The 16,968-nt window shown below is 46.5% G+C and overlaps 1 protein-coding gene across 1 annotated transcript in view; it reads right to left on the bottom strand.

Annotated features, from left to right (window-relative positions):
- The window catches only part of LOC115398220 (breakpoint cluster region protein), a 44,718-nt gene that overhangs the window by 16,586 nt on the left and 11,164 nt on the right, over positions 1 to 16,968 (bottom strand). Inside the window, exons 2-8 of the mRNA XM_030104898.1 lie at positions 12,735 to 12,916; positions 10,469 to 10,573; positions 10,001 to 10,186; positions 8,371 to 8,478; positions 8,181 to 8,241; positions 8,051 to 8,103; positions 7,819 to 7,959 (exon numbers count right to left, since the gene is read on the bottom strand). Of these exons, the coding sequence (XP_029960758.1) occupies positions 7,819 to 7,959; positions 8,051 to 8,103; positions 8,181 to 8,241; positions 8,371 to 8,478; positions 10,001 to 10,186; positions 10,469 to 10,573; positions 12,735 to 12,916 (836 nt within the window). The remainder of the gene's footprint in view (positions 1 to 7,818; positions 7,960 to 8,050; positions 8,104 to 8,180; positions 8,242 to 8,370; positions 8,479 to 10,000; positions 10,187 to 10,468; positions 10,574 to 12,734; positions 12,917 to 16,968) is intronic.

Here is a 16,968-nt window from a genome sequence, read left to right on the forward strand (position 1 = left end):
CATGGCCCAGAAGGCAGCGCTGGTCAGCAAAAATGAGGAGCTGATCGCACAGACAAGTTCTCTTCAAGAGAGATATGAGAGGACCATAGAGCACCTCAAGGTGGAAATCGCCTCCCTGGGGACGTCCATGAAAGACTCCAGCAGGATGTGGGTGGACCGCGAGGTCGCAAAAGAGAAGCGGGTGGCTGAAGAAATCTATGCTCTGCAGCAGACGCACCAGGAGGAGCTGAGACTCCTCAAAGCAGAGAGAGATGCTGCAGCCACCAGCTTCACGGCCCAGAAGGCAGCGTTGGTCACCAAAAATGAGGAGCTGATCGCGCTGAGAGATGCTCTCCAACAGACATATGAGACGAGCACAGAGAACCTCCAGCAGGAAATCGCCTCTCTGAAGATGACCCTGAAGGAGTCCACCAGGGAGCTGGAGGACCTCCGGGCCGCAGAGGAGAAGCGGGCAGCTGAGGACAGAAAGGAGAAGGCGACCAGCCATAGTTCCCCAGGAGTTAAGGTAATTTCTTTACTGCAACAGTTTTAAAAACATTCCAAGAAAAATATTTAGTAGTAGACCACACAAACTCATAGAAAACCAGAAAGTAATAAGCTTATGCTTTGTCCTACTCCTTTTCAAACATGTAAACTTTCCAGTTCCATTTTATTCATTGTTTTATTTTTATTTTTCATGTTCAAAATCAAACAGGAGCTGCGTGAGGCCTTACGGTACTACCGCACCTTCAGTAATGAGAAGGTCGAGCAGTACATTGACCTCCAGCACCGCTTCAAGAGCCTTGAGGAGGAGAAATACGAGCTGCAGCACAAAAATGAGGCACTGAACCGGCAGATTGACAAATCCAAGGCTGACCTGGAGGAAGTGTTAGCCACAAAACACAAGGAGACAAACGCACAGACAGATGCTCTCCAGCAGAGATATGACAAGACCACGCAGCACCTCAAGCAGGAAATAGCCTCTCTGCAGACGCGCCTGAAAGAGTCCACCAGGGAGTGGGAGGACCATCAGGCCGCACAGCAGAAGAAGGCGGCTGAGGAAATGTCTGCTCTGGAGCAGAAACACCAGGACGAGCTGAGGCTCCTCAAAGCAGGTAGGGATGCTGCAGCCACCAGCCTCAAGGCCCAGAAGGCAGCGATGGCCACGAAGCATGAGGAGATGAATGAACAGAGCGATGCTCTACGACAGACATATGAGAGGACCACAGAGAACCTCACGCAGGAAATTGCCTCTCTGCGGACGCGCCTGAAAGAGTCCACCAGGGAGTGGGAGGACCGTCAGGCCGCTCAAGAGAAGAGGGCTGCTGAGGAAATCTCTGCTCTGAGGCAGAAACACCAGGACGAGCTGAGGCTTGTTAAAGCCGAGAGGGATGCTGCAGCCATCAGCCTCAAGGCTCAGAAGGCAGCGATGGCCACAAAACACGAGGAGATGAACGCACAGAGCGATGCTCTACAACGGACATATGAGAGGACCACAGAGAACCTCAAGCAAGAAATAGAGTCCATGAGGAACTCTTTGAAAGAGTCCACCAGGGAGTGGGAGGACCGGCAGGCCGCTCAAGGGAAGCGGGCGGCTGAGGAAATGTCTGCTTTGCGGAAGAAACACAAAGAGGAGCTGAGGCTTCTCAAAGCCGAGAGGGAGGCTGCAGCCACCAGCCTCAAGGCCCAGAAGGCAGCGTTCACGCAGACCAACCTGGACAGCCGGACAAACCAGACCAAGACGGAGACCAAGATGCAGCTCAGTCAAGAGGAGTGGGAGAAAAAGAACAAGGCTCTTGAAGAACAGCTGCAGAGAGAGATGAAGGCGAGAGAAGAGACTGTTCAGCAGAAAGAACAGCTGCTGAAACGGTCTAAAGAAGCAGAGGTGGTCTGGATCGAGAAGGAGAAGACCTGGAAGCAGAACATCGACAAAATACGGCGGGAAATTCAGATTCTCAGTGACGAGAACAACAAGCTGCAGAAAGTCGCTACCATGGGCAACCGGGAGAAGGCCAAGATGAAGAAGGAAGAAGAGAAAGCAGAAAAACAGTTGGCAAAGAAACGCAAGAAATAGAGCAACAGCAAAAAACAGGCAGCAAAGAAACACCAGAAAAAGAGAGAGAAGAAAAAGTGCAGAACTTCAGACAATGGAGAGTCTCCAAACATCCAGTCGTCTCACTGGAGGCGACAAACTCTTCCTTTGTCTTCATGTAGTTCAAATGTTGCACAGAAAAAACAAAAAAAAATAAAATAAAATAAAATAAAACGTATAAGAACTATATTTTTGTGATCTATCTAATTCAACAGTTAAGTTTTTTTTCCCTTTTTTCATAGTTTTTATATACACCAGTTTTGATCAGAACTATAACTTCTTAAATCCTGAATGCGTCACTGTAATACACATTAAAACAACATTATTTGATAAGCACATTTTTAATTGAATGGGCAGTATTCCATTACAATACTCATACAAACATTTGACCTACTTTAAAAAGAAATACTGTATATATATACATATATATATATACACACCAAAACTGTTTGAACATAGCTGAATCTTTATATTCCACTCAACATGAAAATGGAAAAGATCAAGTCAATGGATGTTCCTCAACTATAGATCACCTCAAATGTCTAAAACTGTCCTGAGAAGACGGAACTAATCATTTATCTATTAAACTCTGAAACTTTTCTCTTAATAAGCTTCAGTAAACCCATTGCCACATACTGACCACTACCAATTCCTACAGTCCCGCGATATAAGGCCGTACTTAGTGAGATCATTTATATGAAGTACCCTGACAGGGTTGCCAGGTCTGGAGAGAAAATCAGCCAAACTTTATAACATGCTGATATTCTACGCTACAACAACTGATCGCTATACGCTAACGAATGCTGATCGCTATCAAACAAACTGAGAAGTGTCTGTCAGAATGGGCCCGAATAAAGCTTCAGAAGTAGATGACATCAAAATAGCGCTGGACTTTCTCTCAAAGGAGATTACGGAAATGAAAGAAAAACAAGAAACTATCCTGGAGTTGGTGAGGGAGGTCAAGAAACTGCACAACCTCAATGATGAAAAGGACAAGAAAATCACTCTTCTGGAGAGCCAAGTTGCAGACCTCGAACAATATACCAGGATGAATGACCTAATCGTCACTGGGCTGCCAGTGAAACCCCGCTCTGATGCTCGGGCCGTGGATCCAGGAAGCAGGGACATTGCGGCTGAAGAGTCTGGATCTGTGGAGCAACAAGTGGCTGCCTTCTTCCAGTCCAAAGGAATTGATCTCAACTGCAATCATGTTGGGGCTTGTCATGTGTTGTCCAGGAGAAGCATGAGAGAAAAACCACCTATTGTCATCAGATTTGTAAATAGAAAGCACAAGATTGCGCTTTTAAAGGAAGGAAAGAAGCTGAAAGAAACCAATGTCTGCATCAATGAGCACCTGACAAAGCCTAACACAGACATTGCAAAGAGAGCCAGGTACCTGAGAAAGATGAAAAAAATTCAACAGACATGGACTTCAAGCTGTAAAGTGTTCATCAAGCTGAATGGAGGACCAGAAGAAGCAAAGGTACTTATGGTAAAAAGTCCAGATGAGCTGAGCAAGTATGAGTAAAGCAAGCACTGGACAATGAGGTAAGCGCAACACTCATACCCAATGCATAGCACAGGGAAAAACTCAAATACATCAGAGAAAAATATGAGACATGGAGACACTGACTATTCCACCACCATGGAGTTACAAACATCTGAATACACTGAACATACGAGTCTGGATATGGAATACGGTATTGATCCAGATAATCATTTCTTTGCTTGCATGGATAATAACTGTGGATACTATACAGATGAAATGTACAACCAAATCGACAAGTAAGGTAAATTCTCTGTGATTTATATCAACAGTAGAAGTCTTTATAGGAACTTTGAACATATTAAGAACTACTTACAACAATTCACTCAACCTTTCAATATAATTGCGATATCTGAGACATGGATTTGCGAACAGAGGGAGTTGAACTTTAAGTTGGATGGATATGATTTTTTACATGTGGACCGAAACAACAAAGGTGGAGCAGGAGGAGGAGTTGGATTATTTGTCGACATGAATCTGAAATTTAATGTTGTGGAGGACATGTCTATGGCAATCGAAAACCTGTTTGAGTGTATTACAATTGAGATTCAAAGAGAGAACAATAAAAACATCATCTTCAGTTGCGTTTATAGAATGTCAGGCTCTTGCATCGTTCAATTTAGTGAGAAAATGGAGGAATTGTTTGCTGGAAAATTGACAAAAACCATAGTCGTGTGTGGAGACTTCAACATCGACCTGCTTAATCCAGATAGAAACAAGATGATTGAGAATTATATTGATACAATATACAGATTAAATTTGTATCCTAAGATTACTCGACCCAGTCGAATAACATCTCGCAGTTCTACATTAAAGCTAGGGTTGGCGATTTGAATGAGATACATTTTTTTAAATACTGGTTAAAATGATCTTTATGACCCGATGGGAAGCAATTCATAGCGTGTTTTTAAAGTAGTTTGGAAAATATCCACTATCTACAGCAGGAGTAAAACGGGAAAATCAGCAACCAATCGTCTTGAGGGGACACCTTTTTTTAAACCAATCAAATCCCTTCGCCGTTCGACCTGCCCCCTGCGCGTACATGTCAATGGCGTGCACTGACCCTGGTTCAGTGCGCGCGTAGAAGGACGGAGCGTCGTTGCAGAACGGCGAAGAAGAATGTTTGGGGGTTCACTCACTGTTCAGTGCGCCATACCTTGGCGTTGTGCAAATAAAGAAAAACGAAGAAACGAAGCGCTGAGGACAGGTTACGCCAGGAACGCTCTGGACGCGGAAGTGCCGCGCGTACCGCACGCGCCGCGAACGTCTCCGCTCCCAACGGGAGCTCCTCCAATGGGGTGGGAGCTGGGCGGAGCTAGCCAGGCGGAGCCTTGGGGAGATGCTACATGCTAACGCTAGTTTTCCAAGATCGCCAACCCTAGCTTTAATTGACAATATTTTGACCAATGATATTCTTAATGACTCAACAAGTGGAGTGTTAGTATGTGATATAAGTGACCATTTACCAGTATTTACAGTCTTTGATAGCGGCTGCACATCTTATCAACAGGAGCAAAGAAATCGCTATACAAGGATAAGAACAGAGGAGTCAATAAATGCTTTCAAAAGTGACTTAACAACACACAACTGGGAAGAGGTGTATAATAAAAGAAATGTGCATGGTGCATGATGCGTTTGTTAAAATATTTCAAATGTAGTATGATAAAAAAAGAAACATTATTCAACAAAAAGGTCATCCATGGATGACAAAGGGATTGCAGAATGCCTGTAGGAAGAAACATTTGCTGTATAAAAAATTCATTAAATAGAGAACTAAGGAAACTGAAAATAAATACAAAACATATAAAAACAAACGAACAAATATTATCAGAACTGTAAAGAAAGATTATTTATGTAAATTATTGGACAACAATAAAGATAATATAAGAGAACTATGGAAAATACTGAACAATGTAATACATAAATCCAAAGGAAAGGTATGTTACCCCAAGCATTTCGCTGTGGAAGGCAAAGAAAATGACAATATGATGGATGTGGCCAATTGCTTTAATAAGTTCTTTGTTAATATTGGAAGTGACCGAGCTGAAAAGATTCCAGATGTGAGGAGCGGCACAGAAATCATAATTTTATTGATCGAAATCTAAGTTCAATGTTCCTGAGCAGTGTTGAAGAAAAAGAAGTAATTCCTGTAGTTTCTACATGCAAAAACAAAACATCACGTGATTGCAATGATATTGACATGACTCTTGTCAAAAATGTTACTGAATGTATTTCAAAGCCGCTCACCTATACCTTGTAATGATTTGTGTTTACTGTAATGATTTTTGTTTACTGCTGAGCACTGAGAGCGAAGTTCTGCTCGAAACAAAATGAACAAACAAACAAACAACCCATGAACGCTGGCCGGTTCAGCAGTGCTGATGTCACTGAAAAGCCTAACACATATTTAGAAAATCACAGCGTAATTCAAGTCCACAGAACAGTTCCTTCTCGCTCCAACAAAAGGCCTCCTGTGGTCGCAGACGATGGATTCTGTCTTGGACTGAATTTCTTCAGCTGAATCTGATTTGGTTGTTCAACTTTCCAACTCTCTCCTTCAACACTTCAAAAGAAGCCTGATTCAGGAGGAAACTACAGACGCACAATATCTTCAAGTTATTTCATTCAAACATTGCATTGTTTAAATATATTCAGCTGAGAGAGATCTGCTCCACTGATGCTGTGGATTGAAACGGTGAATCCAGTGTGACTGGTGTCTGAGGATCTCGGACTCGCTCTGTCCTACCCTGCGCTCTGAGGTTGAAGGCGGACGTGATGACACCGGTCCTTCCTGCAAAGGCGTGCATCTGCATTCCTGTGCTGACCTCTGTGTGAGGCCGCCGCCATCCCACACCGACCGCGAGGATACGGCCGCGGCAGGGTTTCCCCTCCGCACAGATCTGAAAAAGTGCTCAGTTCAATCCCACTCGGCTCTGTCCTGGATTCAGAGAGAGGAGCGGGGACGCATCCGCTGATTGTTTGTCAGCACAAACATCAATAATCCAATGGAAAAAGCCGGTCCGCGGCTCAGGGTTCCCCTCCCTCGAGCTGAGATGCTCTGCTTTGTTTTTCTGCGCCGTGATGAGACGGCGAGGCTGAAGCAAAACAAAACAAAACTGGCCGGGGTAATTACAGGCCGTTCAAGACGCTGCACTTCAACGGCGGGTGAAAAAACTCAGTCAGGATCAGATCTCCAACGCAAAAACAACCGTGGTACGCTCAGCGGATCGTCACGTCCCGGATCTTTTTTTTGTTTTGTTTTGGGTTTTTTTTATCAGCGGATCTGTTTGTGGGATTTCAGACTTCCTCGATGTTCTAACAGAGGAGCGTTCCCCAGAACCTTCTCTGATTGGACGTCTGGAGGGCAGGACCAGTTCCCAGAATGAAGAGGAAGTTCCCCGTCAGGTCATCTGAATCAGAGCCTTCAGATGTGTACAGTGTGTGTGTGTGTGTGTGTGTGTGTGTGTGTGTGTGTGTGTGTGTGTGTGTGTGTGTGTGTGTGTGTGTGTGTGTGTGTGTGTGAGCAGCATGCCGGTTAGACAGTAAAGTCACTGCAGGTCATTTCTGAGAATCAGGGAAGGATGGGAGTGAACAGAAAGGTAATGGACAGGTTTTCCTGGTTTAGGACGCCCCCCCCCTCCCCCACATCCCCCACCTCCCCACCTCCCCCTCTCTTCCTCCTCCTCATGCCTCCAGTGTTTACGCTGCTTTGTCACGAGCTTCCTCTGCGGGCTGCTTCCCCCAGGCCGCCGCCGCCGCTGCCGCCGCAGCAGACAGGCTGAGGTGAGTCAGCAGCGTCCTGACTCACTCGCCGCTCTCACGGCGGCTTCCAGACACCTTGTGCTCCGAGCGTTTTTAACAAGCGCACACGTTCTGGAAATTGCAGGGTCTGATGTAACACGGAGCACCGGCAAGCCGCCGCTGCAGCCAAACAGCACACTGCACGGTGCAGTGCTTAAAAACCACAGACAGGGAGGGAGGGAGGAAATCAAACAAGCGTCCCTGTCACCGTGAGGCAGACAACACGCTCAGATTTCGATTTCCGCTGCCTTCGGTTCAGCCGCCGAAACGACTGCGATCCAGGCGGCCAGTGGTTAGGCTTTGAGTAACGACTAAAAGAATCACGCTTTAGATGTCACCGCGTCCGAGCATCAGGATCGAGACATTCAAATGACTCAAACAATTCACACTGAACATTTACCTCTCCCTTCTTGACGGTCATGGACTGCCGGCGCGGGGTGATCTCCTCGTTGATGCTGGACAGGAAGTTCTGGGAGATGCGCAGGGCGTCCTGCAGCAGCGGGTGGTCCGGGTGGCTGCAGGGCGTGTGCTTCAACAGGTCCTGTGAGGAGACGGACAGCGGGAATGGACCGAGGCGCCCCGGAGGAGGGGACGGGAGCGTGCACGTGCACGGGCACGGGAGGGAGACTCACGTGCAGGACGAGCGTGCTGCGCGTCACTCGGTCCACCGGCTTGTAGAGAAGAGCTGCGGAGGAGGAAAGAGTCAAACCGCGGCTCGGACGGCGGCGGCGGCGACTCACCGGGCCGGTGCACTCCACTCACTCTCCAGGGAGTTCTTCGCCGACTGGTCTTTGCAGTCCTTTGTGCTCCTGACCTTGAGGTTCTGGCAGGGAGAAAACGGCGAGGAAAAATAAATACGCTCAATAAACCACAACAAACGGCCGCACGGCGCAGAGCCGGAAACTGCCCCGTCGCTCCTCGTCCCATCAGGAGCCCGAGCCCGGCCGCATACCTCCGATATCTCCGCGAACTGCGCGTTGGCCTGGCAGCACTTGTCCGCCGTCTCCACGGCAACCTTGTAGTTGTCCACAAAGGCCCGGTAGACCCCGAGCTGGCTGGCCTGCAGGGAGACACACAACGCAACGTTTTCCTCAACGTTCTACCACAGAAACAAATCTGACGCTGCTAAAAAGGTTTTCCTTTCAAAATAAGGCAGCACACTTTTCCCAAAACAGTGGCTTATAATACGAAAATTAAGAACTACAGCTGGGAACACCGGACGGTTTTTTTGGTCATATTTACCATTTTTAGTTATTTCAGCATTTTTAGCCATGACATCTGCCATTAAGAAAATAATTGACTGAAACATGAAAAGGTAAAATTGAGGGTAAAGCTAAAGCTGAAAAGAGACAGAGGACGACAGAGGGATGCAGCAGCAACTGATTTTACACCAAAAATAACATAAAATACTCACTATATCCTCCATAATCGAAATATTAGTGCACAGGTAGATAATAAGAACTTGTAAAGGGCGAACAGAACTCTAATTATCAGCTACATCCAGCTTAAAAATATCAGCCCTACAGTCACGTCACCATCTGAGAGTAGCCGTGCATGCACGTGTGTTTTCACTCCTCTCCCATCATGCAGCAGCCGGCCCGGCTCCCATTCTTCAGCCTCCTATGGAGCCTTTTGTGCTCCTTCGCTGCTCGCCATGTGGCGAGGCGAGGCTTTTATCTGTCCGGGAGATGACTCCAGGCAGCCTCCTCCTCACACATGCAGAGCCAAACCTGGAGAGCCGGGACTCCCCCACCTCCTCCCCCTCTTTATCCACCATTAACCGCCAAGGAGCGACGTTTACGGCGAGCTATCATTAGACCCTGAAAGTGACGGACGTGATGAAAGGCGGTCTTTGATTAAGAGCCAACTGAGCAGGTTTTATGTGCTTTTGATGACTGGAAGACAGAAATCAACTGAAGTGGAAGCCACTTTGTATTTAATCTTTTTTGTGGTTTTTTTGTGGGGTTTTTTTTTTCTTTTTTTTTTTAGATGAGCCGACTCCTGAAGGGCAGAAATTAGTGGTTTCACTGCAGAAGACATTAACTGTTAAAATATGTCTGCTGATCCACCTCCACACGTCTCCGGCGGGACGGGGGCGACATTCCTCTGTCTTGAGAGCTAATTCCAGGCCGATTTCCTGGTGTTATTGGCATTCTTGTGAGGTTTAGATTATCCAGTTCACCTTCTGACCCCCCGCCCACCGTCGCCTCCGTCTGGCAACTCCGTCTTACTTCAACTGCAAATAAACTGCAAAAACAGGTTCAGTGTGTTGCCTCCGGATTCCCCCGACTGTCTTTGAACGCCTCATCATCACGAGGGACGTGCTGTCTTCAGAAAGCTACCGTTCAGAGTTCTTAGTACATTTATGATTAGTTAGCAGCATGTTAAGAACAGATCAACTGACGTTCTGTGTTTTCAGGGTAAACACATCAATTCTGACTAGGAGAAAAGATGAAATTATGACAATTAAACTGAATTTTTAGGAGCACGAGTCAAACAAATGAATGAACCCTGTCGGTTTTAGTCACAACATGAAGATTTCTGTTGACCCACAGCAAAGCAAACGAGCGTCGGCCACGCACCAGCTTCTGGAAGAGGTCGCCCACACACTGCTGGTGGCTCCAGTCCTGGACGCGGGGCAGCAGGGCGTCGTAGAAGTCCTTGTGGATCTCGTGGAGCTCGGGCACCTTGAAGAAGATGGTCTCGATCTGGTGGGTGGTCAGCATGGGCTGGGAGGTGGTGGCCGCGGCTCTCAGGGGCTTCATCGGCTGGACAGACAGCGACGGCGGGTCAGTGACGGCGAGCGCCGCGCTGCGGCGGTTCATTGCACTCCGGCATGAACAGTAAGGTATTAGACGAAAAGAGAGTGCTGCACAGAACATACATTCCCACAAACACACCAACAACTGGGAGAAAGCCTCCAGAGGGGAGTGGAGGCTGTGAGAGCTCCGAGACAGAGACCGAGTCCAAGTTCATGGCTTCAGGCTGGAGAGTAATCTGTAGTGTGTGTGTGTGCGTGTGTGTGTGTGTGTGCGTCAGGCTGAACGTACGATCAGCAGGGCCTCCAGGTGGCTGAGGTAGGTCTCCTCGCTGGCCAGGATCCCTGACAGGACCCACTTCCTCATCTCCAGCCCCTTCTCCTGATCCAGCTCCACCTGGAGCAGACAGGACAACACAAAGGTGATCAGACGCCGGGGGGGCGCTAGAGAGCCGGGGGTGGTGCTATACAGTAGAGCCAGGGGGGGCGCTAGAGAGCCAGCAATGGCGTAACATGCTGCTGTGGTGGCTCCCACTAACTGTTTATTATAAATTCCTAAAACTGCTATTTGACCTGCAGGTTGCACAGAATGACGCGCTGCGTTTTTCACTTGGTGGCAGAATCAATACGATTAAAATAAAAAAGTTTTGTTCCAATTTGTTCCAATGTCTTCCAATATTTTTGACCTAATCTTTTTTTTAAAAATGTAAAAAGTCAGATCAATGCACAAGATATTGCTATTTAATGTGTATAATGATGTGAATTTATGTCTAATATCTGCTCCACAATTTATGTATTTTCTTTGTTAATGTTATAATTAACAATATTACTTATAATTATGAGTATATACATAATTTAAATTGTTGTATTTCTTTGTCTGCAGTCTGGCTGGGTTAAGGCTGGAACTCTGTGTTTAAATGGAAAAAAAGAGTTTGAATGAATGTTTGTAATATTGCTTTTAGACATTAATTAAAAAAAGTGATCGGATGTGACACAACTGTCTGCCCATGAAAACGTGACCCATGACCCCCGAATGGGTTCCATCTTTAATAACCCCCCCCCTCAGCTGCCGCCCCGACCCCCACGGCTACAGATATTGTTGCAGCGGGATTAAAAGAGATCAGATTTGATTAAACTCTGTTGGAGTTTTACATTCCGAGACGTCTGCAGCAGAAACTCCCGGCTTCCTAACGAAGACAGATGCGTTTCGGTTATTATTCCAAACAGGTCGGCGGCATCACGGAGTCCGCGTGAAGCTCCGCCGTCGTGCTTCCTCCATGAGGGCGCCTGACCCCCTCCCACCGGGATCACTCCGCCTTTCAGGACGATAACAGTCCTGCAGCACGTGGACGGAGAAGCTCAGTACGCTTGTTCTTTTTCCTTTTCAGTCAGCGTGCCTTGCTTCAGGCTGAAAGGCTCGCTCTGTGGCTTTTATCCGGCAGTCTGAATGCCCTGCTGAAGGGCACCGGCTCAACTCTTTGTGCACATTAAGTTCAGATTATTCATCATTCCAGAGCGCCACACAGCCACAGCAGAAACTTTCAGGGAAAAAAAAAATCAGCAGATATTATGTTTTAGCTGCTTGTTTCATATAAAGCCATTTAATCCTCTAAAAATGGCAGCGAGCCGTTACCGTTGGAGCTTTTTGCATGACTCCCAGAGACTCCCTCTTCCTCCCACAGTCCAAAAACGTGCATGAGGTTCATTTGTGCTTTTAAGTTGGCTTTTAAGTGTAAATGTGAGTGTGTGATTGATAACCAGCTGTGATCGTCCTGCGAGGCCGGGTCGGATCCAGCGCTCAGAGGATGGATGGTTCTGCACACTCAGGGATGAAAACATCTTAAAAAGCACTGAAAGGCCTGTAAATGCTGCTTTAATCTGCCTAAACATAGCATTTCATCAGCTGATATTCGCCTTTTGTTCCTCACATCACAAAACATGTCAAGACTTTGATTTTCACCTGACGATGGCATTGCACTCTCTGCAAGTTGAATTAACTCTACATTAAATCAGGTGTGTGTTATTAAAGTTTATAATGTGAGTGTGTGTCGGGCCCATCCGACAAACTGAAGTTTTCACACATTTTTTAAAACGTACATATTCCAGTGTGGGATATTTCATCAACCTGTGTGCCTCTAATCACAAATATAATCAATCTTTCTGCCTTTTTCCACCCAGAAATGAAGCATAATTGGAAATGAGATCTATTAGACCACATGAGGTGAAGTTCGATGTACAACAGATGTTTGAGCTTTGGGAACGAGTTCACGAGAAGGATGAAACAAAAACTGATCTCTCAGTGTAAAAGCAAGTGAGGAACAGTATTTTTTTGGAGAAACAGTATTATTTTGAAGGATTAGCCTGCAAATTAGAAAGGAACCATGCTGGCCTGGAGCCGCATCACAGATACAGTGATTTTTTTTTTAAAGGGGAGCAGATCAGGAAACATTCACCACGCACACAAACCTTGTGCTTTACGGTACAAAACCAGTAAAGTATAGCGACCATGGAGACCGGAGCGGAGAGAGGACGAGGAGGACAATGCAGCAGCACTTTACCGACAGCGTGGACTCCAGAGAGCCGGACGACTGCGTGTCTCGGCTGCTGCGGCTCTTGGAGCGGAGCCGCGGCGAGGACGACGGCGATCCGGAGAAGGACAGCGGGTCGAGGCGGGGCTGGTGCTCGTCCGAGGGCTCCAGCTCGAAGCCGTACGGCGGAGGGTTCTCATTGTAGGGAGTCTCTGTGAGAAACACACAAAGGACAACAGTCACATGGCGCGCAATTACCCTGTTAGGTGGTGTCGTTTACACAGGGACGCGGCGTGGGAAACATGGGGGACGTATTCTAAACATGTCCACACGTTCATCAAAAACCATAGAGAGGGGAGGAGGAGGAGGGCCAGCCACAGGTGGAGGAGGTTTTCCATTAACAAGCCAATGAAGGCTTCAAAAATGCTGAACCGGGAGGATGACACACTGCAGAAAGAGCTGGAGAAACCGGAGCCGGACAGCGGCGGATCTCTGCGAGGAAAAGGCAGAAAGACACTGTAGAAAAAACTGAAGGTAACCAGGAAACATCTGAGAGATTTGGGAAAGTTGGAGTGGACGGAGGAGCTGGTTCTAGCTGCTGGAGACGGAGAAGTGGCTCCTTGTCTGGCGCCTGGTTGGCCGACAGCCTTCACCTCGTGACGGCGTTTCCCTGTTATTCAGCTGTACTGTCCCAGTTAGTGAGGAACAGGTGCACCAGTTGCAGATTCTATTTGTGCCAAAACAAAAGTCACATTTATTGGCAGATACTACTGACTAGTAACTAGTTATCCTGCATCAAATCAGAAGAAGTGTTGGGGACTGAGGCCATTTGCAAATAGGACGATCGACTTCAAAAGGATCTTCTTTTACACGTTTTTGTTTTGGAAAAGTTTCACATTCAGACAGCACAGTTTTTAAAAGCATTAAAAACACTAGAAATTATGAAAACACTGTGTTTTCAATGTCGGGGAACTAGTTGGCGCTGTGTTTCCACAATAAAAGCACTGATTAAAGCACAGAGAGAACAGCACGATGTGAACATTCAAGCATTTTTAAACAGAACTTCTTCATCGTCAACATTCCGTATCTGAAATATGTCTCCACATACGCAGATGATGGTGTTCTAATTGTATTGATTGATCTCCTCGGAGAAATGACATCATTTCTGATATTTAATCCATCCTATTCATAGATAACCTTACTGTGGCGGCCCAGGAGCAGTGGGGTCATGGGTCATGCTCAGGGTCCCATTGAAACCCTGAGTCAAGCCGGACCACTTCTGATCTCAAGTCCACTCCTCTGACTCTCAGCCACCGTGAAATTTTCAAAGAGTGGAGACGCTGTTGTCTCATTCTGTCGCACTCTCCGTCTTCTGACACATTTCTACCAGAATCAGTGTTAATTTCTGCGGCAGTCGACACGTACGTGGCTCGACTGGGCCACATGGAACGACTTCCACCCCCCCACATCAATGCATCAGTCAGCTTTGGCCGACTGCGTCCGTATTGCTGGACCAGGCACACCCCAGCAGAACTGCAGCTTTACAGAAGCCTGTCAGAATTCCTGAAATCTTTCCAAAAAGTTCACTCCCTTCCTGGCAGATGCCACCCACGAGCAGGTGCTGCGATGCAGAGCTGATGAGTGTTATTCCCTTCCCCTGTCACCTGGCTGATCAGTGCATGGCGCTGCAATAGTTTTACAGGGAGCAAGTGAGCAAAGAAACAGGTCGCTTATTTTTTAAAAGTAATCCATAAAGCGTGACACTTCCTTTCAGAGTGGAAACTCTCTTCCAGCTCTTCTTACAGTGCATGTTTACTCTGTGACGACAGCCAGCGTGAGCTGGAAAAACATGTGTCACCGGTGGGAGATGTGCCTGATATCCCTGTTATTTCAGACTTTTTGGGGGCACCCTGAAGACAAAGATCAACGGCCTGTGCATCCTGTAATTACCCGCAGACACCCTGACTGACTCACAGCCACTCATCGTCATTATCATCGCCGAGTATGAGGCAGCGTGGAGATCTCATTAAAAAAACAACAAAAAAACTCATCCAGCACAGAGGAGAGAGGTATGTTAAGAAGAGGCTACAAAACAGCTTGAAAACAGGAAAGAGAGGAGCCGGGACAGAGGGGGACGAGAGAGACAGGCTGTCCCAGAGAGGCCTGGAAGACGGGCGGACCGACAGGACGGAGATGCTCTTCAATCTGGATATCAGCTCTTAAGATTAACTACCGGGCTTAAAGAGGCTGTTAATCCATCAGCAGAGGTATTAGAACCATCAACCCGCATAAAAATGCACACCTGAGGGTTTGGAAGTGTGGAATAAAGAGCGTGAGCATCGGCGAGCGTCACGAGCAGAGGAAGTGTCCGTTCAGGTCTGACCGGAAAACTCAGCAATTCATCTGCTTCAGAGAGGAAACAGGCTCTGTGTGCAAGGTCATCCGTTCACAAACACATCCCACTCGCACCACACACACACACAGAGCACACAGATCACACACACACACAGAGCACACACACACACACGTCACGTTTAAAGTCCGGCCAACACTGTCAGGCCTGTTGTGATGACAGAATTTACAGACACTTTCAGATGAGCATGGAAACAAATCTGAAGTAATAAAAATACACATTTAAAACTGAAAACGTGCCTCTGCTGGTCCTGCTTTCATTTTCCTGACATTTCTTTCTTTTCGTAACTTTTGTTCGTCCAGACTGTCAAACGGCGTTTTCACAATAAAGACCTGTTCAAACACACCGGAGTCCAGGCCGCTCTCTTAAAAGTCAAACTCCAACTAAATCCACACACACTGATTACACAGCACAGCACAACTCTTTGTTTGAGGCAAACACTGATATTTCCGGGTTTGAAACACCTCCCCTGAGCTTAAAGTGCAGGTTTTCAGCAAAACGTTAAGAACAGGGGAGACACGGAGGAGAGATGCATCCACTCCGTTCATTCATCGAGACAGATGCTTTTAAAATCAACAGGCCAAACAGTGCACGTCACATAAATGTGTTTTAAAGGTGAACGGCTGTGATTTGATTCATGCGCACCCAGAGACATCATGCAGAGTCGGCACAGAAACGCTTCCAAAGATAAACCAAGAACTCTCACTGTGAGACCAGAGGATTATTACAAAGTACAACCGAACCTGCACTGCTGTGCACGCAATCTATAGAAATACATGACAGACAGGACTCCACTGTGGTTTAAAGTTAGAAATCATTGACGCTCATGATCATTCATGGTTCACATGTGTCCCAGCGGTTCGATCTGAGCAGATCAATGGCGACCGGTGACACGACCACACACAGCTGTCATGGAAATGGGTCGCACGTGACGCTCGCAGCCCCTTTTCTCCACCAGACTCATCTGGAAGTTAAAATTTAATCCAAAGTAAACTATGAACGGGCAATCTGTAACATAACCCGGGTAGGAAAAGCACGAAAAACTCAAAAAATCAAGGTAAACTGAGAGGAGAGCAGCAGCCGTGATTCAGCAGTAAAAAGCGATTTACAGAAGTCCAAAGATTTCCACACTCACGTGCAAAAACAGGCTTCTTTTTCATCTCTCAGATTTCCTGCAGTGTCAAACTTGCAGAATCATAAATTTTGGAGAAAAGCTGTAAAAATTATGGTAAACCATAACATTTTTTTAAAAAACACACAACGGTTCCCTGATGTTCGTGAAGAAGTCCTCTCTCTGTAGCGGCTAACACAGTATTTGGACTAGTTTATGCAGATTTTTTCACATAACTGTACTTTACTCAAATATTGACAACTTTTTTTTTTCCACTTCCTGCATTTGAGGATAAATAAAGGATCATATGAGCTGATGGTAACAGTTTATCACACGGCACGGCAGCAGAAGGGGCAAAGACTTCCTGTTTCTATTTCAAAAACAAAAGCACGGAATGGAACTGTTGATTGAGCTGCTGCATCCAGACCAAGTGTGTGTGTGTGTGTGTGTGAGAGTGTGTGTGTGTGTGTGTGTGTGTGTGTGTACTTGTGTACATGTACTTGTGTCTGACTCTCAATGGGAACAACAAAACATGTAAAGAAGTCGAATCGCTATAAAACCACAGAAATGCTATTGCAAGATTAAATATTTAAAAAAACGTCTCCTCTGAGGGCTTAAAGATTTCAAGCTCAATATGGATTTTTAAAAAAATCTCATGGAACACTGTAAATCACATCAACTTTTCTGTTCAGATGTCTTTGTTCCAGTAATACGGACGGAAGAGGCTCCTGCAGGTATCA

This window comes from Salarias fasciatus, chromosome 12 (assembly GCF_902148845.1).
Source record: "Salarias fasciatus chromosome 12, fSalaFa1.1, whole genome shotgun sequence".
Lineage (NCBI taxonomy): Eukaryota > Metazoa > Chordata > Actinopteri > Blenniiformes > Blenniidae > Salarias > Salarias fasciatus.